At 47.2% G+C, this 23,184-nt stretch overlaps 1 protein-coding gene across 1 annotated transcript; it reads left to right on the top strand.

The window, feature by feature from the left end:
- Positions 1-442: 442 nt before the first annotated feature.
- Positions 443-22,474, top strand: blmh (bleomycin hydrolase). Its single transcript, XM_007900787.2, has 12 exons — positions 443-536; positions 2,952-3,149; positions 3,989-4,098; positions 4,622-4,775; positions 5,779-5,867; positions 6,528-6,620; positions 12,205-12,360; positions 12,856-13,014; positions 14,214-14,281; positions 15,037-15,154; positions 16,980-17,049; positions 21,181-22,474. The coding sequence occupies exons 1-12, from the start codon at positions 527-529 to the stop codon at positions 21,327-21,329; spliced, it is 1,374 nt and encodes a 457-aa protein (XP_007898978.1). The 5' UTR covers positions 443-526; the 3' UTR covers positions 21,330-22,474.
- Positions 22,475-23,184: the final 710 nt, after the last annotated feature.

Raw genomic sequence — 23,184 nt, 5'->3', positions numbered from 1 at the left:
GCATCATATCTGGGTCCATTGCCTGTCTCCCTTTGCATGCTCCTCCCTCCCTCCCTCCCTCCCTCCCTCCCTCTTGAACAACAAGAGAGAGAGAGAGAAAGAAAAGAGAGTCTAATACAGCAGGAAAGCTGACAGCTTTGCCTGTGTTCTTGGCTTCGAAGCAGAGAGGAAGAGGCACCCAAGAGAGGGAGAAGAGAGGGGAAGCAGGTCTGGAGCTCCCTCAAGCCAACACTGCTCCATTGCATCTCTCCTCTCCTTTGCACCATTGCTTGGGTGGAAGTTCCGGTTTCCGGCTTCTCTCTCTCTCTCTCTCTGTCTGTCTGTCTCTCCTTTATTCCCCCAATTGCAAAGGACCTTTCTTCCATCCCTTCTTCCTGAGCCCAAGAGAGAGAGAGAGAGAGAGAAGGATCACTCCCCCCCCCCCCATCCCCCCCCACCCCCACCCCACACACACAACCCCCAAAAAAAAATTAATCCCAAGTTTGCAATCAGTTCTCCTGCTGAGAAGTTCCAGGGAACTCACAAGATGGCATTGGGTAAGAAGCTTCCTTGGTCTCCTTTAACCTCCTCCTCCTCCTTCTCCTCCTTCTCCCTCTCCCCACCTCTGTACCTGTGACCTAACCTACTCTGTCTTCTCAGAAGGCAATGCTGCTGAATGCACTCTTTTGTGTGTGTGTGTGTGTGTGTGTCTGTGTCCCATCTGTGCTTTCAGTTTCCTTATTTCCAGCCTTTTATCAAAGGGGGACTTTCGAGGACCTTTGCAGATAGCTCTGCGCAAAGTCTGACCTTCCTCGTTCCTCTCCTGTCTTTAACCCATCGCCGCCGCCGCCGCCGTCGCCGTCGCGGTGGATCTTATAAGTAAGGGTCCTCGCCCCGCGCGCCTCTCCCCCTTTAAACCCTGCCGGGATGCGGGAGCCCGGCTGTTGGCCGATTGGCGCATCGCTTTTTCCGGGGGTAACAGTCCCTAACCCGAGAGGAGATTTGGGGCGCTCAATCCACGGCTGCGTGTGGGACTCGGCCGCGCGCAAATTGGCTGCCGCGTTTCGCCCGCCGAAGACGCAGTCGATGCCCTGGACAGTGTGCTCTGTGAAGCGCTTTGAGACGTCTCAGCGGCGCGATCAGGCGCTGTATATCAAATGCAAGGATTATTATCATCTACCAAAAGCCGCCCCCCCCCCACGACTGCCCCCCGCACAAAGTTATCCTACCAGGCTCCTGCCGCAGCAGCAGTAGCGACGTCTTGTCTGCTGCGAATCTTTTTGACTGGGCTATCGGTCACCTCTTACCGGCCCCCAAAATGCCCAGTCGGTGTCCTGCGAAGAGCTTTGAGACGTCCTCCTGCTGTGAAGGCCACCGCGTGTGAGAGGGAGGCAGATCGCTGCTGCCCTCTTGCCTGCCTGCAGTAGGGAGGGTTTTCTGCACATCATTATCAACAGCCGAGTCACTCTGAAGGCCTGAAGATGACTGTGTATTTGCCCCCCCCCCCCAAAAAAAAATATACAGTCAATTCACTCCGATGCGCTTTTGAGACGTCTCGACGACCGTCATGTTGCGCTATATCAAATGCAGGGATTATTATTATTATTATTATTATTATTAATTTCAGAGGCAGGGTTACAGGTGGGTTTGTTTGACGCCCTCTCCCCGTAACCACGCACGTACCCTTCTATAATTGACCCCCGCTTCCTCTCCACCCCCATTGCGCGCTTCAAAACCAACTGTTGCGGGTCCCATTTGCACCTTATCGGTTTGATTCTGATGCTGAGGACGGATAGTAATAATAATAATAATAATAATAATCCTTGCATTTGATACAGCGCCTTATCACGTCCTCGAGACGTCTCGAAGCGCTTCACAGAATAACAGAATATGCTGTAAAGTGAACTGACTGTACGTTTTGTGGGCGAAGCGGCGTCCCACAAACAGTTGTGGATTGATTGACCAAATTATTATTATTTATTTTTTTTGATGGGATTATAACCCCCGGAAAAGGGATCCGTTAGTCGACTAACAACCGGGTTCCTACTCACTGCTCGGTGAACAGAGACGCGCGGAGTAGGGAAACTTGCCCAACCTTTCTCCCGGCTGGGAATCGAACACGGGTCCGCTCGCTCGCGAGGCGAGTGCTCTCGCCTCAGGCGGAGGCGGATTATACCGCACGAGGGACTGAATGATTTCTCACCGACCTTACTGCACTTCCAGCAGTTGGAAGGTGATCGTTGGCCTGTTGTTTTTGATTTCAATGCGCGGGAGGTGGGAGAGGGAGGGGAGCAGAAAGTTTCCCCCCCCTTAGTCAAAGCTTGCAAGACATTTTCTCCTAACAATAACAACAATTTGCTATTTATATACCGTAGCGCCCTTCAGATCGCGTGACATCTCGGAGCGCTTTACAGTGACGGGCGTCAGGCACTGAATGGGGGGAGGGTTGGGAGAAGGAAGGGTGAGGTGGCAATATTGATACAATAATAATCTTTGCATTTGGTATAGCGCCTTATCAAGTCTTCGAGACGTCTCAAAGCGCTTCACAGAATATATGTAAAGGCCGATACCAATTCACTTTACAGTATATCCTGTGAAGCACTTTGAGACGTCACAATTACATGATAAACCGCTATATTAAATGCAAGGATCATTATTATTATTATATCACAGAACGTGCATTGGGGTAACTGCTGGCAGCTACTACTACACACAGCAACCTACACTTATTAGCACAATTCACCTACAATAGTATCAGAAACAGCAGCTAAATTCCATTATTATTGTTATTATTGCACCCACAAAATATACAGTCCGTGAAGCGCTTTGAGACGTCTCGAAGACGTGTTAAGGCGCTGTATCAAATGCAAGGACTCTTATTGTTATTATGATTATTATTATTAAATGGTGTCAAAAGTACCAGCAGTACATTGTCCTCTCTCTCTCTCTCTCTCTTTCCCTCCCTCTCCCAGGCGTTTCGCTAGAAAAGACTGCGGGCTTCATCAAGAACCTCAGAACTGAGCCAAGTTTCATTCTGTCTCAGAACGTAGCCACCAACTGCAACCTCCTGCAAGCTTACCTCCACAGACCGGTCATTCAGGAAACCAGCCATGTGTTCCAACACGTCATCCCCACGGAAGGCAAGCCCATCACCAACCAGAAAAGTACAGGTAACAAACCCATTCCGTTTTCCTCGAAAAACTGATTATCTTTTAAATAAAAATTACCCCCCTCTCTCTTCCCCCTCCACCCCCGACCTCGCCTCCCCCCCCTTTCCAGGAAATATTGGGAATGCAAAGCAGGGTTGATGGTCACCTAAGAAGGGCAAAGGCTCGTCAGTACTCTGTGTCGTGCATTCGCTGTTCCTGTTCAAGGACGGTGTCAGGACTTTTGAGTTCGCTGTCTAGGCTGACAGTCCAGTTCTGTGTTGGGGTGTGTGGGGTGGGGGTGTGTGTGTGTGTGTGGGGGTGGGCTGCTTTGTCAGCAGCGTGGACTTTCTGATCAGACTTCAAACTGGGGTCCCTCCCGTCTGTGCCCCGTTCGGGAGGACGTTAAAAGGACTCTGTGGCACCATCCGCAAAGAGGAAAGGAGTTTTTCTCTCCCGTTTGTCCTGGCCGACAATCCCCCCTCCCCCCCCGCCCCGAGATAAAATCAGTCATTGGCTTTGCGGCTGTTTGTGGGGCGATATTGGGCGAGAATTGGCTGCCACGTTGGCCTAACAAAACACACAGTCACTACGCCTCACACCGAATCCAGTGGAGTGCTTCGAGGTGACCTCCTCAGGTGAAAGGTGCTGCACTTAAGGATCTCAGGACTGTATTCCACACCTCACACTAATAGAGGGATAGAGTCTCCTTCTGTCCCTTGGGAACAGAGCGAAGTGGGAATAAAATCAAGGGAGAGGGAAGCAAAGATCCAGGTCCCACCGCTCTGTGTTGCGACCACAGGGGCCGGGTATTTAACCTGAACAGCAGTTCCCGACCGACAATCTCTCTCGGATCTCCTCAGGTCGCTGCTGGATCTTCTCCTGCCTGAACATCCTGAGGCTGCCGGTCATGAAGAAGTTTAACGTCGAAGAATTCGAGTTCAGCCCGTCCTACCTGTTCTTCTGGGATAAGGTACGTTTGTGTCGCACATTTGCTGTGCGCGTGTGCGTGCGTGTGCGTTCAAGCCTCACGTCAGGCCTTCAAGCTCACCGTCTAGTCTTTCTTTAAAGCCAAGCATCCCGAAGTGACAGGTGCAGTACACGTATGTTATTTGTTATTGGTTACAATCTCCCCTCCCCAACTCTCCCTCCCGCCCGCCCCAAAATAAAATCGTTCACAGCTGTTTGCGGGACGTTACTGCGCGCAAATTGGCTGCCGCGTTCGCCCACAAAATGAGCGGTCGCTAAACTTTTCGGTCTGTCCCGCGAAGCTCCTCGAGACGTCCTCCCCACGTGAAAGGCGCTGCATCAACCGTAAGGGTTATTATTATTATTGTTTAATTTTCCCACCCATCACATTTGGTCGAGTTAGAAATGTTAAACGTTACTTTACGAGCAAAAATCCATCCGTGATGGAATGAACAAACCTGATCCTTTCTCCCCCCCACCCCCACATCCTTTCCCCCCCCCCCTCCTCTCCCCATTTCCCGCCGCAGATTGAACGCTGTTACTTCTTCCTGGACACGTTTACCAAGATTGCCAAGAGAACCGGAGAAGACGAAGAACAGATCGATGGGAGACTCCTACAATTCCTGCTCACAAATCCCGCCAACGACGGGGGGCAGTGGGAGATGCTCGTCAACCTCATTGGTAAGATTTTGTCTTCGTACGAGTGGTTAAGTTAAAAAAAATATATTTTTTTAAACTTGATCACTCAATCCAGGACAGTTTGTGGGGATGTCGCTGCTGGTAATTGGAGTTTCCCCCTCAAAGTACACACTCAATCCACTTTACAATATACTCTGTGAATTGAGGCTTCTCGATGAAGTAATGAGGCGCTATATCAAACTCAAGGATTATTGTTATTGTTATGTTCTGTGCTGTCTCTGTGCAGCCCTGTAAGGATCCTACGGGAAATACTGCAATGAGCAGTCACTGCGATGGTTGGACTTGGTGCTCGGAGCTCTGTTCAACCCGCCGTTGCTTGGGGACACCCACAACTTAGCCCTCGTTCCCGGTTTCACTCAGTCTGTCCACATGGGACAAGTGCAGGAAATAGGGCAGTTCACGTTGCTGTAGCAAAGCCGGTGTGTCTGACACGCGCGGAAACCCATCTCAGTTGCTTAAGAGTCTCCAAACCCAACTGAGAATCCCATGCGTCCCATCTATGCATGGAAATTCCAGAGATGGATTGTTGGAATGGAATGCGCTCTCTCTCCCTGGAGGGATGCATCTTGCTTACCTAATTCTGTAAAGTATTAGGCGCAGGTGGGCAGGAGCTAAGGCTTGGGGCCCCCTCAGAGGGTGCGTTGGGGTAAATGCTGGAGTCTGACCAGCTAAAGGGTTGCTCTTCTGAAAGTGGGACACAGTCAGAGACAGAAGATGGTGGAAAGAGCTGAATTGTGCACCTAGCCGACCAGGGAACGCTCACCTTAAGCTTAAGCATCCCTTGCTGTGTTGAGTGTGCAAAAGAAAAAGAAATTACTGTACTTTGTGATTTAACGTTCGGTCGGAAGAAATACACTCAGCAGCGAGCGGGGACAGCTTCACGAACAAATAAGGGAGATAGTGGTCGCAAGAATGCGTATGTGTATATAAATATATATTATTAAATAAAAATACGAGAAGAAATCAATCTGTTTTTACTCTGTAGAGAAACACGGAATCATCCCTAAAAAGCTCTTCCCTGAATCTCACAGTTCAGAGGCCTCCAGGCACATGAACGACGTTCTGAATCACAAGGTAAGAGCCGGTTATCGAATTAAAATGACGCTTGAAATTTAACCCCATCAAAGCCATATTGATCAACTGCTTCCGAAAGGAAGAGAGCAAACGCGCACTTCAGAGCTGTTAATGTGTGTCAGCCTGGCTCTGTGGTAGCTCTCGCGTCTGAGGTCGTGGGTTTAAGCCCCACTCTGGGACTTGGAATCACATAGTCTAAGCTGTCGTTCCAATGTGGCACTGGGGGTGGGGTGTTTGGTTGTCGGAGGTGCCGTCCTTTGGATGAGACATTAAGCCGGGGTTCCGTCTGCCTATTCAGGTGGACGTGAAAGATCCCGAGGCGCTATTCGAAAGGGGAAGGGAGTTTCTCTCTCCCGATGCCCTGGCCAACAATCCGTCAAATAAAATTGGTCACTTCCTCCGTGGGTGTTCATGGGACGCTGCTGTGCGCAAGTTGCTTCCGCAATCCGCTCACAAAATACACCGTCAATCCACTGTATATCGTGTGAAGCGCTTTGAGACGTCTCGAAGACGTGTAAGGCCCGATATCAAATGCGAGGATTATTATTAATGTTAGTGCGGACTGAAATGGACAAGTATTCCATGGTGATTAATAAATAAAATATTACTGCTAATAATAATACCTGCATTTGATACCTCTCCCCTTTTTCTGATCTGCAGCTGCGGGAATACTGTTTCCGTCTCAGAAAGATGGTGAAAAGCGGATCTTCTGACGAGCAGCTCTCGGAGGAGAAGGACAAGATGATCGAAGAGGTGAGACTTTTTTTTGTGTGTGGGTGGATTGTAAAATAAACGAATAATTAAACGCTTCTTATGGGTTCAATGAAAGTGGTTTGGCAGCAATGGCTCAGTCCAAAAGGGACTGATAAAGGTTAACATCTCCCCAAACCCTCCCCTCCCTTGAGAAAGTGCCTGCGAGAGCACACTGACCCACTCCGCCACAGGGTCAGAGGACATATCGAGTCCAGCCTCCGCTAACACCCTTTTTTACAGGACGCTGTGTGTGTTTTCTTGGCCGTTTGTGGGATATTTGCTGTTCGCGCGTTGGCTGACTCTTTCGTCTACAAAAGGTGAAGCCCTTTGAGACCTTTCGACTTTGACGCTGTGTCAGAGGCAAGGATTGTTACTGTTATGATTGTTGCTGTTGTTTTATTGTTTTATTATTATTCTAACCTTAAAATCCGTCTTTTTAAAAGAAAACCAAAAAGATTTTGCGCGGTTTCAAAAGTATCCAGCAGGTGGCACAACGGGATAAATAATGTGCCCATCGCGTCCGTCAGTTTTCTGTAGCTCTGGCGGAATCGCCCCTCTTCTCTCACCTACTCTCTGGCACTTGTTAGGCGGTCGGCCGATCAGTCAATGGGTCGGTCGGTCGGCTATGTGGGGGTGGGGGGGTGGCTGTAAATTTTGTTACCCCAAATCATCAGAGCAGCAGCTTGTGCTTGTGGTTGCAAAGGGCAATGTCAAGACAGACAGGTTTGCTTCACCCGGAAAGGTATTAACAACTCAGCTGGAACATGGGAACAGGAGGAGGCCATTCAGCCCCTCCAGCCTGTTCGGCCATTCTATTAGATCATGGCTGATCTGTACCTCAACTCCAATTATCCGCCCTTTGCCCCGTATCCCTTGATTCCCTGACCTAACAAATATCTATCCACCTCAGTCTGAGTGGATCCAGCAACCACAGAACAGGCTTCCAAGGGTAATTGAGGCCAAGACTGATATTAAAAAAAATAGTTGGATACCTTGATGGGCAAAAAGACCTTCTTCATCCACATGCAATCACAGAGGATCGCTGGTGTGAATCGCCTGTGTGTCAATGCCTATAAACCTGTCACCTTAGCTACAGAGCAGCTGTAGTTTGTAGTGATGGGTTGGCCGCGGAGATTAGGTAACACTTGTTTACGGTGACTTGGGTAGAGGCTTCCTGTGGTGAATATCACGTGTATAGCAACATCCTAGGTGTGCGAACGACAAGCGTCGCATTGAACAAAAGTCAAAACAGCTGACGCACGACCGCGATGAAAACATTTCCGAACTGCAGAGGCGGAGTTCATTCCACCTTTCACTGCCCCTTTTGTTCGCGGAGAACGCAGGTAATCCGATCCGGCCCCATGTAGATGGTACTTTGCTATTGTTGAAGTCTTGAAAGGGTTTCTGCTGAATTCGCGTTGAATTGGAACCAATTTAAAAAGCAGCGTCGATCCACAGGAAACCACTTCTGGTCCGTGAGTTCGTTTTACAATTAGCGAGCAGCTGCTTACACAGAGAGACATTAAAAGGGTCCTCAACACTCTGTGATCTTTAGCAAGTCACCACAAAGCAGAAACGATCACTGGAGGTTTGGATGAAAGGCTCCTCGGTCCATTTGATCTCATCCTTCCAGGATGCCTGCGCTATTGCAAACAATTTCTTAGATGAGTCCAGTGTCCTGGCCTCAACCACCTTTCCCGGTAACTTCCCCCTCTCCATCCTGTTCCAATCATTGATGACCCTCTGGGTAAAGAAACACTTCCTCGTGTCTATCTTGAGATTGCCCTTGAACCTTTGCCTTCTTGTCCTGCGGTCGCCTACAAAATACACAGTCACGACACTTTGCAGCAAATCCTGTGAAGCGCTTTGAGACGGTCTTCCTGACATCAAATGCAAGGGTTATTATTGTTAGTGTGACTTTTTATCCGAAAGTATTATTCGGAGTTTACTTTCTCCTTCCTCTCTCGTGCCTCACAATGGTTGAGCTTGAGGCCAAAACTACAGTGTACCCAGAGCTGAAGTCGGAACTGCAGTGCGCAATTTTTGCCCACAAATATACAGTCAATTCACTTTACAGACTATTCTGTAAAGCGCTATGAGAAGTCTAGAAGATGTGAAAAAGCGCTATATGAAATGCAAGGATTATTATTATTATTATTCATTTAGTTGTGTCCTCGGACAATGGGCAGCTGTAGGTCAGTCTTTGTCTCAGCTGGTACCTTACGCCTTTTCTACGCTACGTGAAATTCCACCGGGCGTGGGGGAAAGGCAAATGGGACTGAAAGGATTGCTCTTAAAAGAGACGGCACAGACACAATGGATCGAGCGACAAATTCTGCAGTGCAAGCGCACCTGTGTCGGTCCGTCACCTGGCACGTAAACAACGTTAAATCTTTTGAACCGTTTTCGGAAAAGAAAACCACACGGATTGCGTTCGTTCGGGTTCAACTTGGGGGCACGTCCCATTTGGTGCTTTGAATGGTGTTTGAGTAGCAAGCCTTTCAAAGGAATCCATGCACAGACATCTCTTCGTTTCATGTACACAGTTATTCTCCCCTTTTGTACTGGAAGAAAGGAAAGTTCTGCTTTCAGCTCGTAAATAGATATAAATATCCTGGGGATATTTTTTTTCCCCAAACCTTGCACATACTTGTTCATTTTGTTTCATCTCGTTTTAACAAAGATAATCCACGCATTTGATGTTCGCATTCCGCCATCGGCGTAACAATCCTTGCATTTGATACGGCGCCTCCTTGTGTCTGCCCGACGTCTCAGAACGCTTAATATTTGCGCATGTCAATGTCCCAGAAACTGCCCTTGAAGCGGACGATCAGCTTTATCTGGGGAATTGTCCAGCCAGGACACCGCGGGATTTGTAACGTCCACCGGAACAGGCAGCCAGAGGGACCTCTGGCAATGCAGCGAGTCCTCAGCGCCGCACTGAGGTGTCGTGCTGGACGATACGAGCTCAAAAAACATCCCGATGTTGGGTTTGAACCCACAACCTTCTGACTCGGAGGCGAGAATGCTCCCCACTGAGCCACGCTGACACCAAAACCTGCCGGTTAAGTTATCGTGCGTCACGTACTGTTGTGCACACGGAGGGAAAGACACTTGATGCGAGCTAGCTGTTTACAGCACAGTTACAGGTGTTAGGAGATATGACACACAGGGGATGCGAAGCAGTGGATCGATCTGAAGTTCTGTCCTTTCATCTTGGGCAAGGCCCCACGTCGGGGGTGGGGGCGGGGGGGTGGCATTGAACTCACAACGCAGCGCTGTGCGGGGGTGGGGGGCGGGGAGAAAGACTCCTGCGCGCAAATTGGCTGCCACGTCCGCAGGCAAGAACGCACCGTCACTGCGCTTCACAGCAAATCCCGCGAAGCACTTCCAGGCGTTCTCCGGGCGTGAAACGTCATCAAATGCAAGGATTTAATATCATTGTTAACGAGGCAAACCTTTGATTCCTCGTCTGTCGACGGTGCGAGGGAGGGTTCCACCAGACCCAGTGACAACGCTTTGAATGTGAACCGCCTGGTTTGTGTCCATTTTTATCGCACTTGTCATTTCTTACCGAGAGCCTTGCCATGCTCAGCTCAAATTGAATTCTTAACTTAATCTCACCGATGGAATTAGATCCTCTCGGACTTGCAATAAATAAAAGAGAAACCGGGGAATATTTGAAGACCCGACTATTAGATTTTGATTCCACGTTTGCGTGGGATCAAGGGAGGAGTGGGATCAGCCATTTGATGTCAATATTAGGAGTGACATTAATTGACGTTGCAATAACCATTGGAGCAGTTTACCCACTGTGTACTTTTCTTTCAATGGGTCAGTGCCATTTGTCAAAACAGGATTCGGGATGACATTAACAAGGCATAAGTTAATGTCTCTGGCTATGCATGCAGACATGAAAGGGGATAAAGATTTTACGATAAAGTCCCTTTTTTATCTCCCCCCCCCCCCCCCCCTCCAGCCCACTGCATAATGTCAAGCGGTAACACAGATTATAAGAACACATACACACAAACACACACGTGCGCACACACACACACACACCGTCACATACACGCCCAAACCCGCTCCACGAAACGAAGGGTGAGGACTCCGGAAATTATTTTCCCCTCAAGTTCAAAGCGCTTCAGATCCCAAAGTTCCGACGTTCGGAAATCGTAGCCGATCTGGGATACAAGCATTGCTCCATAATGATTTACACAAAATATTGCAAGACTCTGTCCTGCCCGAAAGGTACCATATTAAATGCGAAGGCTCGTTGACGTACTTTGTACCAACGGCTGCGGTGCTGGACGGTCACGGATTGTACGGTGTAAATCCTCGACTGTCCAACGCTTTGGGACTTCCTCCCGACGTGAAAGGCGCTATGCAAATGCAATTTTTTATTGTTGTTGTAAGACTTTTTTTTTTGGTCAGCCGAGTTTCGTAAGACACCTCCTAAATTTTTTTTAATAGGAAATTCTAATAAGAATGAACGCTTTCCTGTTACAGAAACCTAGTGCCATTGAACGCAAAACATTTAGCCGGTGCTATTTCAGTGTTTTCCTTTCAATGTGAGCACATTTCCTCCTCCCGACAGTTCCCGACAAGGAGTCCAGTGTTCCGCAGATATTTTTAAACACTCGTTTTTATTCCTGTCTTCCCAAGAAAAGAATTCTTGGGTACAAAGCTTATCGTGTCGAAATGTCTCAAAATATTGACGCAGTGAGCTGCTTTGAAGTGTAACGACACTAGTTTACTCAGACAGTCTAATTTCCGCCAGCAATGAGATCAGACGTCAGTTAATAATTTTTGTGTGTGTGTGTGTGTGAGCGAGAGTGAGTGAGTGAGAGAGAGGAGGGGGCTGGGGCAGGGGCTGTGTACCCACATGAAGGAGAAACAATAGATTTACAGGGAAATCAAAGGCCTGTTCAAACAACTGAGGGGGCAACAAGGCTGATCCCCAGTGTTAGAGCGATGAGCATCAACTAGAGAAACTGGAGGACCTCATAGAGACGTACGAAATTTTAAATGGGATGGAAAGGGTAAACCCATGTCAACATTTTATAATAATAATAATCCTTGCATTTGATGCAGCGCCTTATCAGGTCTTCGAGGCGTCTCAAAGCTCTTCACGGGATACACTGCGAAGTGAATCGACTGTATATTTTGTGGGAGAATCGCGGCAGCCAATTATGCGCAGTCGCATCCCCACAGACGGTCGTGGATTGAACGTCCATAAATTTTTTTTTAAAAACGTTTTTTTGGGTGTCATCAAGACAGTAGGACAAGAGCACATGGGTTTAGAATTGTGAGGGGCAATTTCAGGACAGACACTAGGAAGTTTGTCCTTTAGCCAGAAGGTAATTAAAAAGACTGGAACCAGTCACCGGGAAAGGTGGTCGAGGCCAGGACACTGGACTCAATTGAAAAGCTACTCATTGCAGTGATGAGGGTGGGTGAACTGGAGGGATGTGATCAGATGGGCCAAAGGGACTTTTCTTCAACCAAACCTGCGGCTGCATTTCTTGCCGATCGCAGAGTTGGAGGTATTTATTTGAACGTACGAGTTGTTCTCTTTTTGCAGGTGTTCAGGGTAGTTAATATTTGCCTGGGCACCCCTCCCGCAACCTTCACGTGGGAGTACAGGGACAAAGAAAAGAACTACAAAAAGATTGGGGAGATCACCCCTCTGAACTTCTACAAGGAGCATGTCAAGCCACTTTTCAACATGGAAGACAAGGTAAGAACGATCCCGCGCTCTCTCTCTCTCTCTCTATTGCATCTGTTGTTGCATCTTCTGTTTCTCTCTGCCCTTGCTGGAACTAGACCGCGTCTTAAGACCTTCCTCTTCGACCGTGCCTAACTTGTCTGCCGCTGAGGCCTTGGGTTCAGTTGTCTGTAGTCTAGTCCAATTAAACTAAGATCCCGCCCGCCTGTTCAGGTGGAGCTTAAGCAAAGAAGAAGGGAGTTTCTCTCCCAGTGACCCGGCCTGGAATCCCCTGCAGATAAAATTGCTCACTCGCTCCCTGGGCTGCTTGTGGGCCGTCGCCATGCGTCAGTTTGCTTCCGCGATCGGCTGCAAGATACACAGTCGCTGCACTTTACAGCAAATCCCCGTGAAGCGCTTTAAGACGGTTCCCTCTGACGTGAAAGGCTTCGTATCAAGTGCGAGGGTTATGGATCGATATGTTTTTTTTAAAAACTCTGTAACGAAACGCTGCTGCTTGTTTTGCAGGTCTGCCTGGTCAACGACCCGAGACCGTCCAACCCCTATGGAAAGCTGTACACTGTGGACTTCCTGAGCAATATGGTGAACGGGCGGAAGTGTCTGTACAACAATCAGCCCGTTGAAACGCTGAAGAAAGCAGCCGCTGCATCCATCAAGGACGGAGAGGTTTGTAGCTTCCATGGCATCAGTCCCGACAATAACACCGTAAAACTCGCGGGAGTCCTTCTGGGTCAGGACCGTAAGATTTCGTGCGACTTTACGTGAAAGCATGAGTCACAGGCAAACGCGGGTAAGCCGTGATTCGATCAATACTCTTCACCGCCCGTGGGTGCGGCGACGGGTCAGGACTCTTGTTTCCCCACGAATCGGTGCAGCCAGTAAGTGCACGTGCGGAGTTAAGATACGAGTCGATCGATTAAAATATGACTGGGACGAAGAAATCTTAAGTGTTTTGTTGGTAAGAAACTGGATGGGGCACAGGTGCATGGGAGGCTTAGGCGATCGTAGCATTGATAAAGAGAAGACTCCTGCGAGTTTTACTGTAATTAATCCTCGCATTTGATACAACGTCAGGAGGATGTCTCAAAGCGCTTCACAGGATTTTACTGTAAAGCAGGGACTGTGCATTTTTGTGAGCAGCCACTTTGGTTGCCCCCAAAGCCTTGGCTCTTGCTAACCTGCTCCTAATACTTTCCAGAATTAGGTAAGCAGGATGTGTCCCTCCAGGGAGAGAGAGAGAGAGAATGCACATTCCATTCCGACAGCCCATCTCTGGAATTTCCATGTGGAGGTGGGATGCATGGAATTCTCAGTTGGGTTTGGTTACTCTTAAGCAACGGTGATGAGTTTCCGCGTGTGTCAGACTCCCGGCTGACGTAAAACTAACACAGCTGTGAAGCACAATGCTACAATGTTAAATAACATCAATTACAAGATCGGTTGGATAAAGAAAGCCCTTCGTAATTACCGATCTCAATCTCCAGAGCATCCCCTTGCCGTTCTCACATCAAGCTGTTTTCTAAGCGAGTCGTTGACGGAGCGACTGGCTTGTGTAGAAATCTGATGGAAGGAAGTGCCTTAAATAGGCGGTTTAAAATTCCACCCGGTTTTAGCCTGCAAGACCTTAAATATTGTACCTTAAACATTTTAGCTGTGGGCAGCCTTTTAATTTATTTCTAATTTGGAGGACGTTTGTTTTTCTTCGAAGCCGTGTGTAAACCAGCTTCTAATTTATGACGAATGCAAGGATTTTTATTAGTAGTAGTATTACTACTACTACTGTTATTAAACTCATCAATCACAAGACGCCTCTCTTTCTCAGAACGCTAACAGAATATTACTATGTTCTCTTTCCTCCTCCTTAGCCAGTTTGGTTTGGATGTGACATAGACAAACAGTTTTACAGCAAGTTGGGCATCAGTGACCTGAATTTGTAAGTACCGAAAAGCAGAACAATATCCTTTACAATATGCGCAATTCAAGCTCTGTCTCAAGACCTACCTCTTTCCGTCGCGCCTTTGGTCATCTTTCCCTCCGCATCCCACCCTTGGCTCCCACTTCCAACCCGGGTCCAAGCCATTATTGTAAAGCGCTTTGGGATGTCCGCCTGGCGTGAAAGGCGCTGTGTAAATGTAAATTTCTGTTGTGTTGCGATTGTTTCAAAATCATACTGGGAGTTAGACTAATGCTTACAGGGTAAATTTACAAAATGGAATCCTGTTATGTAGTGGTTAGAGCCCTCGCCTCGCAAGCGAGAGGACCCGGGTTCGATTCCTGGGCGGGGCGAAACCTTAAGCAAGTTTCCTTACTCCACACGCCTCGGTTTACCTCGCAGTAAGCAGGAACCCGGTTGTTAGTCGATTGGCGGATCGCTTTCCAAGGGTAATAATCCTTCCAGAAAAAAAAGTCACTCACTCCACGACTGTTTGCGGGAACGCTGCTATGCGCAATTGGCTGCCACAAACTAGGCAGTCAGTCCACTTCATAATGTATTCTGTGAAGCGCTTTGAGACGTCTCAACGACGTGATAACGGTGCTGTTATCAAACACAAGGATTATTATTATATTTGTATTGTGTTGTGATTGTCACAGAACGATACTGTGGTGGGTGGGGGGGGTTAACACTTAATAGACTTAACACTTGGCAGTAAATTTACAGAAGGAACGGTGCCTCGTGTGTGTTTGCAGACTCAACCAAGAGCTGCTGCTTGGCGTTTCGATGAGGAACCTCAGCAAGGCGGAGAGGCTGATGTTTGGCGACTCAATGATGAACCACGCCATGGTGCTGACGGGCCTCTCCGACAAGGTAACTGCGAGCCAGAGGCTCGAGCTCGTGTTTGCGCAGGTGACTGGCTCGCTACGGATTCTGTTTGTTTTGCAGTGATATATCGTGGAGAATGAGCGCAGACGCTGTTATACACACAGTAGCCGGCCTTGTGCCAGGGAAAGCTAATACCTGGGCTTTGAAGTCAGATTGACGCATGCACCCTCTGTGTACTTTCGGCTTCGAGGGGGCGGGCGGGCAGCCGTGGGGGGGGTGGGGGTGTGTGTGGGGTGTTGGAGGTTAACATGCCATCAGCAGTGAAACTGCACCAGAATCGACTGCGAAACGAAGACTTGGTTAAAATAAGAATTCCAGCCCCCCCCCCCCCACCCCATGGCTTGTCCTACGTAAGGAATTGGGGTTTAAGGAGGGGATTCAAAGACGATTGTGCGGACCCTGAAGCACATTTTCCTCGTTGTATATTTGCACGGAACACAAGAAAGCAGCGCGTGTGGCAATTGGGTAACCGCCATAACGTAGACAGCATCCAGGTTGCATTCAAAATAGAATTAAAACCAGTGATACATGGACGCAAACGAGGCCCACATCCAATTAAAGCGAAGCTGCTCCTTTAATCTTGGGTTGTGACGAAACCCTGACCGAATTGTCAGCATAAACCATCGCAAATGGTCTCAGAGAGTAAATAGATTACGTGTGCTCACAGCTGTTAATACCTAGTTAATCAAAACCCTGCCACTGACTTCCAGGAAGTCATATTTCCCTTCAATCACGACCGCTGATCTTTAATTTGCGTCTGCAGTGAAGAATTTGACGTGGGCTCGAGACTTTTATAGAAGAGGCTCGTTTGATGCGTACGAACCGGACCAAGAGCGAGCGGTTACAAAGCTCACCTCGCAAGCGAGAGACCTGGGTTCGATTCCCGACAGGTCAGGGCGGTACTTTGGGCAAGTTTCCTTACTCCACACGCCTGATAATAATTCCTCAAGAAAAAAAAACACACGCACATAACGATAATTTGGTCACTTAATGCACGGCCGTCTGTGAGACAATTGGCTGCCGTCTGGCTTGGAGGGCGCTATATAAACACAAGCTGTTGTTGTTGTGTATTTGCAGCGCACGGGAAGTTCACATCAGCAATACAGTCGCTGGGGGAACGTACTCCACAGACAACTTTGCGAGTGCTCCAGTGTTCCCAAGGCACCTGACCCCATGGCTTTATGTATAAAGAGCGCTTGATAACTTAGCTGCCACACACTTGTGCAAACCTCCTGTTCACTTCACTTGCAAATCCCATTACAGCTTTACTGCCTTCCTAGGAGACTTAGCCGCTTTTCACTTGGGATCAAAGCAATTACGATTTCAATCGGCATTTTTGGAGTTTGTGCTTTCAAGTTATGAAATGGGATTTAAATGTTGCAGAATTATGAAAACAGTCTTGTTTTTGTAGTTCTGCAGTTCTCACTCGCTCACTGCACATATTGCTTACAGTGCAACAACAGATACAACTTTTCTAATGTACCGAACTTCAGGTGCGCTCTACAAATCGATATGAAAGGCTCGACATACAAAGAAGTTCTACAAAGCCAGCATAATTTACTTTGTTCACTTCACAGCTGTTTGTAGGATACAGCTGTGCACATACTGGCTGCCATGTTCACCCACAAAACACTCACAGTCACTGCACTTCACTGTAAAATCCTGTGAAGCACTTTGAGACGTCTTCACGACGTGATAAGGCGCTATATCAAATGTAGCCTTTGATCATTCTGTCCTCAAAATCTGATGCAGCAGAAATTGGTTCAAGGAAAATACAATTGAATGATGTTAATATTTTCTTGGCCCCCAGGATGAAAAGGAAGGTGACTTTCTAAAGTGGAGAGTTGAAAATTCATGGGGCGAGGAAAGCGGGAACAAAGGTAGGTTCGAACACATCTCGAGCAGTCATATGGTTTGATGGGAGGCACGACTTTTCTTTCAGAAATGCTCACGAGTTTGTTTTGGATGGAGAAGGTCGTTTGGCCCCTTTGATCCAATCCTTCCAAAATTCCATCCTCCCATTAAAGCATCAAGGCGTTTCTTGAATGAGTCCCAGCTCCCTGGCCTCAACCTCTCTTTACAGTCATTAATTAATTGATTGATTAATTGGACCGGGTGAAACCTTAGGTAAGTTTTCTTGCTCTACGCGACTCTGCTTACCTAGCAGTAAGCGGGAACCCAGTTCTTCCGATTATTACCCCAAGAAAGCAGATCGTTTTCCAGAGGTAATCTCTCCAATCAATCAATCAATTTGTGGTACACTGCTGTATGCAATTGGCTGCTGCATTTTGCCCACAAAATACACAAGTCACTCCACTCCACAATATATTCTGTGAAGAGCTTTGAGACGTCTCAACGACGTGATAAGGCGCTATATCAAATGCAAGGATTATTATAGGATTATTCAGAAGCAATTCTGTCCAGTTGGGAGTGATTCACGCTTTGATCAGGAATGTACAACGTTAGAGACAGCAACAAAAAAGAAACTGGAGCTCGCTGGCTGGCTGGCTGCATTTATGCAGCCCGAGGAAAATCTTTGCTAACCAGATTAACTTGATAAGCAATGGAAGCAAAGCTAGAATTTACCCAAACCCTCGTCCCCATTCATTATAGCCACGGTAATTGCCAACAATTGACGCAAAAAAGAATTTTCAGCAGCCATGCAAGTCAGTTTCGTGCAAAGGTCCAGCCTCGCTCAGATGTCGAATTCAAATGAATTTCATTATTATTTCTTTGATCGCAAATACTTAACTTTCCAGCAAATGTAAGCCGGTGCGGGTGTCAAGCCTGAAGCTCGTTTGCAGCAAAATCCAACCCGTTTCATTGAATTACACTGAACGTCACAGCACGGAAACAGGCCAATTCGTTTGCAGTGGAGCTTAATAAACCTCGCATTTGACACAGTGCCTTTCACGGCGGGAGGAAGCCTCTCAAAGCGCTTCACAGCGTTTACTGCAAAGTGTAGTGACTGTGCATTTGCAGGCAAACTCGGCAGCCAGTTCGGAGAATTGTTGGCCAGGATACTGGGAGAAACTCCCTCCTTATTTTGAGTCTACGCTCCACAAGAGCTTATAGCCCCTCCTAATCCCCTCCCTCATACCCCTCTATTCCCTTCTCCCTCACTTGTGGTTATAAAACATAATCTTTTATCTAATTCAGTGGCTTTACCTCGCTTCCATCGCCCTTTAGCCAGCGAGGAGAGAGACTGGGAATGATGAACTGTCCCTACACCCATTATTTTGTACAGAATTTAATACATTTGTGCTGAATTAGCAAACATCCCTTGGGCAGTATAATGCTTAGAAATAATAAGGATGGTAGTAGATAATTAGCTGCTGAGACATCTTCACAGGAATTACAGCAAAGTGCAGCCACCGCATTTGTAGCAGAAGAGTTATTGATCTGAAACTTTAGCAGGTGTTTACATTAGCGCTGAACTTACAGTTAAGATATAGAAAATAGCCACACTGGGTAGGCATTTTGCTTATTATTCAGCTCACTTGACCTATAAGTGGTCCAATTTGGAGAAAATAACAGATGGCGTATTGAATGGGGCATTTAACCTCATGGGTGTGAATTTCAGCCAAGAAAATTCTGCAGATAATTACTCAGCTCAATCACTGCAACAAATTCTGACTGGAGACATTCTTCAGGGGATTTTTTTAGGTCAAAAGTTGGCCCCTTTTGATTTGGCCCAGATAATTCAGAGAGAGCGAGAGAGCGAAAGAATAACCAATGTGCACGGACAAAAGGGGAAACAAAAAACAAGTTTCAAGCACTTTCTGTAAGTTTTCAGACTTCCTTGAAAAGAAATTTCACCTGAGACCAAATTTGCTCATACTTACGTGGCGCTTTTTTAAAAAAAAAACGAAATAGCGCCCAGATGTATTGAAGTTGTTTTTCTATAGTTTGTAGAAGGTGTTAAACATCCCGCGGCACTATTCAAAAAGAGAAGGGCGTTTCTCCCTTCCAGTGTCCTGGCCAACAATTCCCCCACCCAAAAAATTGGTCACTTACTGTTTGTGCGACATTGCTGTCCGCAACTGTCTGCCGCATTTGCCTGCAAATACACAGTCGCTCCATTTCACTGTGGAAGCTCTTTAAGACGTACATCGTTCCGATCTGATAGGGCGCTTTATAAGTGAAAATTGGATTGTACTGAAAAACTTGCAGCGTTGGCGTTAGGATGTCGGCTCCACAGCGACCCTCGGTCTTATGTTCCGACACGCAGTGTCGTGTGAAAGTCCCAAGACCCGCGACACATTTTGCTCGCGCGATCAGTTTGAGACAGCTCATTAACTCCAGCTGAAAGCGAATGCTGAAACTCACAGCAAAAGCACCTTTTCGGGTTTTACAAATAGGTGACAGCAGCGTGCTGCCTGGTGGCTTTATAATAGAAAAATCTACTCACGCTTTGAAGCAACCCGCTCTTTGAAAGTCAGTGATCTCAGGAGATTCCACACATCGGCACAGATTAGTTGGACTGAATGGCCTGTTTACGTGCTCCAGTCTCATTCCACATTTCCTTGTGATCTTGTTTGCCATGGCACCTTATTTACATCATCAAAGCGTCTCAAAGCGCTTTACAGGATTTACAGTGCGTTTGTAGGCGAATGCAGCAGCCGATTTGCACACAGTAATGTCCCACAAACAGCCGTATAGTAAGTGACCTATTTACTTTATGACTGCTTGTGCAACATTACTAGTCAGTTAGGACACCAGGAGAAACTCCCTTCTCTATTTTCAAATAGCATTGTGGGACCTTTAACGTCAATCTGAACAGTCAAAATGTTTATCTAAAAGCACTCCCCCAACACTGCACTGCAATATCAGCCGAGGCTACGAGCCCAGAATCCCAACTTGGGGCTTGAACCCACAACCTTCTGACTCAAGAGGCAATAGTAATACCAACTGAGCCAGGCCGGGCTTAAAGGCTAAGACTAAGTGGAATTTTGAGGCATTTCATGTCCAGCTGACGCTCACTGTATGGGTTTACATTTCAAGAACTGTGCAAGTCATCTCATCTTAAAGATCAACAAGATAGCAAACTTAAATGAGAACAATTCCAAGTAAAGCCGCAGTTGCATGACTATTCTGTTATGTCGAAAGGACCAATTGAGCATAAATCTGTTGTGTAATCCTGTGCTCTGTTCTGTTCACACTATTGATGCCAGTAGTCCACTGGGAAGGATTATCTGTTAAACAGTTGGTCTATATTCCAGCTAGCGTTACAAACCTTTCCAGCCATCATACAAGGAATGTGCTTAACTGAACCTCATGTGTAAGATCAGTTATTTATAGGCTAACTCAATGCTATTAATCCACCGTTGATCTCACTGCCAAGAAAGAGAGAGAGAGAGGATGGAACTGTGTCGGCACAGTTCACAACAACAACAATTTACATTTACACAGCGCCTTTCATGTCGGGAGGACGTCCCAAGGTGCTGGACTGTCAGGGATCCACATCTGAGCTGGTGGGGGGGATCGGGAGGGGGTGGGGGGGTTGGATATCACAGAGTGGGCGCAGTGCTCTGTAGATCATTGCACAGTGTAACACAGTGCGCTGTAGATCACTGGCACAATCGGACAACATATCTTTGCACGCGAGAGACCTTGGTTCGATTCCCGGCAGGGTGAAACCTTGGGCAAAGTTTCCTTACTCCACACGCCTGATAATAATCCCTCAAAAAAAAATTGGTCATTTCAATCCATGACTGTTTGTGGGGACATTGTGCGCAATCGGCTGCTGCATTTCGCCCACAAATATACAGTCAATTCACTTTACAGTCTATTCTGTGAAGCGCTTTGAGACGTCTCGAAGACGTGAAAAGCGCTATATCAAATGCAAGGATTATTATTATTATATCTTTTTTCAAGAATCGCCACCGCCTTGTCCACTGAGCTCCCAATGCTTTGTCGGGATGTCCTCCCGACCCAAAAGGCACTATACAAATATAATTTGTTGTTGCCGCTGCGGCTACAGGTTGACCCGTTTCTCTTTGTTTTTAAAGGTTACTTGGTCTTATCGGACGATTGGTTCTCGGAGAACATCTACGAGGTGATTGTGGATAAGAAGCACCTGTCAGAGGAGATCCTGAAAGTGATGGAGCAGGAGCCCAAAGTTCTTCCGGCTTGGGACCCAATGGGCACCCTAGCGTGAACAGCCAAGACTTTCCCAATTAGCTGTGGTGCAATTCTTCCCAGCAATACTAGGATGTTTTTTTGAATACGTTGCAAAGTAAGAATGTTAAACTCCTGCGTACCTGAACGGGATAGGCAAGTGTTTAACCATTTAAAAATGCTCGAACATTTTAAATCCGTGCAGTCATTGAACAATCATTGTAAGCGCATCTCAGACACCATATTGTAGGCATTTGACCGCTTCCTGTTCCGTTGCCCGAGAGTACAGTTGCCTTTCCACAATTTGGAAAGAGATGGTTATTAATATCTATGCAAACTTTACGGGGGTGGGTGGGTGAGGGAGCCACTCAGTGTTGACAACGAGAGTGGCAAGAGTGTGATGTTCCACTGTTTGCGTATTGTTTGCTCGAAGCCAATGCTAACGGAGCAAATCTCACTTCAGTATCAAGCTCCCGGGGCTGAATACATGTGTTCGATGCAGTGCACAGTTTCCATTGTTACACTGCAACAAAGGGCCCTCTTCCCACCCCTTCCCTCCCCACCCTCCAAATCCTAAAATGGGTTTTAGTGCCATGAACTGATCACTAAATGTTGGGTGCAGTCAGATTTCGCCCATCAGACAGGAGACTTTTATCCAATCAGCCAGACTGAATTGAGTCTCAAATCCCAGTCCAACCCGTTCTGCAATGTCCAGCTGTCCTATAGTAATTTTTCCCCCCCACTTCCTCAACTCCAAATAGAATGTATCGGCTCAAACCACAAACTCGCTTCTAAAAGATGAAAAAGAGCTAATCACGTGCCCTCTCTTGTCTCCTGTGTACTTTTCCTGAGTCTTCCTTTGAAGAGCAATTCACCCCATTTCACTCCCATTACCATTGGCGTTCTGTCATCCAACACTGAACCACCACATTCCCCAATCATCTTAACATACTTCCAAATAGCCGTCAGTCTTCCCCCTCCCTTTCCCGTCCCCACTCTGCCCTAGAACTTAGGCTACGAAATGGTGCAATTGCTACATGATCAGGTCTACTCTTTGTACACTTGTGAACAACGTTGGGGAAGACCCAGTACCCCATTGTCTAAGTTGAAGGTACAACATAGTTATCCAATGAACGTTAAATCACTGTTATGGTGCTTGAATAAAGATGAACGCAAACATCGCCAGCCTTTGCTGCCTTCCTTGCGTTTAAAGTTACGCAGTCTTATTGGCTCTCAACCTCACTGTCAGTGTCAGTGCGTTGAATTCACCGCTGAGCCAAAACATTTCGCCAGAGCTTTTCTTTGCGTCCCCCAAAAATTGTCATCGAAATTGGTGGAGGAAAGAGGAAGTGTCCACCAGATCTGTGCTTTTAAGGCATCAGGTTACCTCAGAGATAAGAGCGATGATTCATCATTCTGTAACTTCCCCCTCCCTGCCCATTCTCCTCTCCCACTGGATGCCCAGACCACAGTGTCAACGCTTTGAGACTTCCTCCTGATGCGAAAGGCTCTGTGTTAATGTAAAGCGTATTCAGCTACACATTTTCACTTTGCCTTCCCTCAAGTATTTCCATTGTTGCCTCTGTACCTGTTGTCTCTTACACCCCCCCTCCCCACGCGATTATTCAACCCCCCACCCCCCACTTCACGCGTTTATTCAAATGCAAAATAAGTTTTTAAAGTAACTGTAGTTGAATATGCAAAAATACAGTCTTTCTAGTAATATATATAACCTGTTCATTCAATTCCAGCTTCAAGAACCTGCCAGAAAGCGTTTTTGACGCTCATTAACCTCAACTACTGATATTTATGTCTTACCTGACTTGTCATCACTATGTCCAGATAGAATTCCCTCAGATCGTCACTTCGCTCAGCAGTCTGTGACTTGTCCCTCC

Source organism: Callorhinchus milii, unplaced genomic scaffold (genome assembly GCF_018977255.1).
Source record: "Callorhinchus milii isolate IMCB2004 unplaced genomic scaffold, IMCB_Cmil_1.0 Scaffold10, whole genome shotgun sequence".
Classification (NCBI taxonomy): Eukaryota; Metazoa; Chordata; class Chondrichthyes; order Chimaeriformes; family Callorhinchidae; genus Callorhinchus; species Callorhinchus milii.
The sequence above is the reverse complement of the archived record's forward strand: the minus strand, read 5'-3'. Positions and strand labels throughout refer to the sequence as shown.

Excerpts from the sequence above, each read along its gene's own strand:
- blmh (XM_007900787.2), top strand. Across the intron at positions 3,150-3,988 it reads CACCAACCAGAAAAGTACAG|GTCGCTGCTGGATCTTCTCC; the intron begins GTAACAAACCCA and ends GGATCTCCTCAG. Across the intron at positions 14,282-15,036 it reads GGCATCAGTGACCTGAATTT|ACTCAACCAAGAGCTGCTGC; the intron begins GTAAGTACCGAA and ends GTGTGTTTGCAG.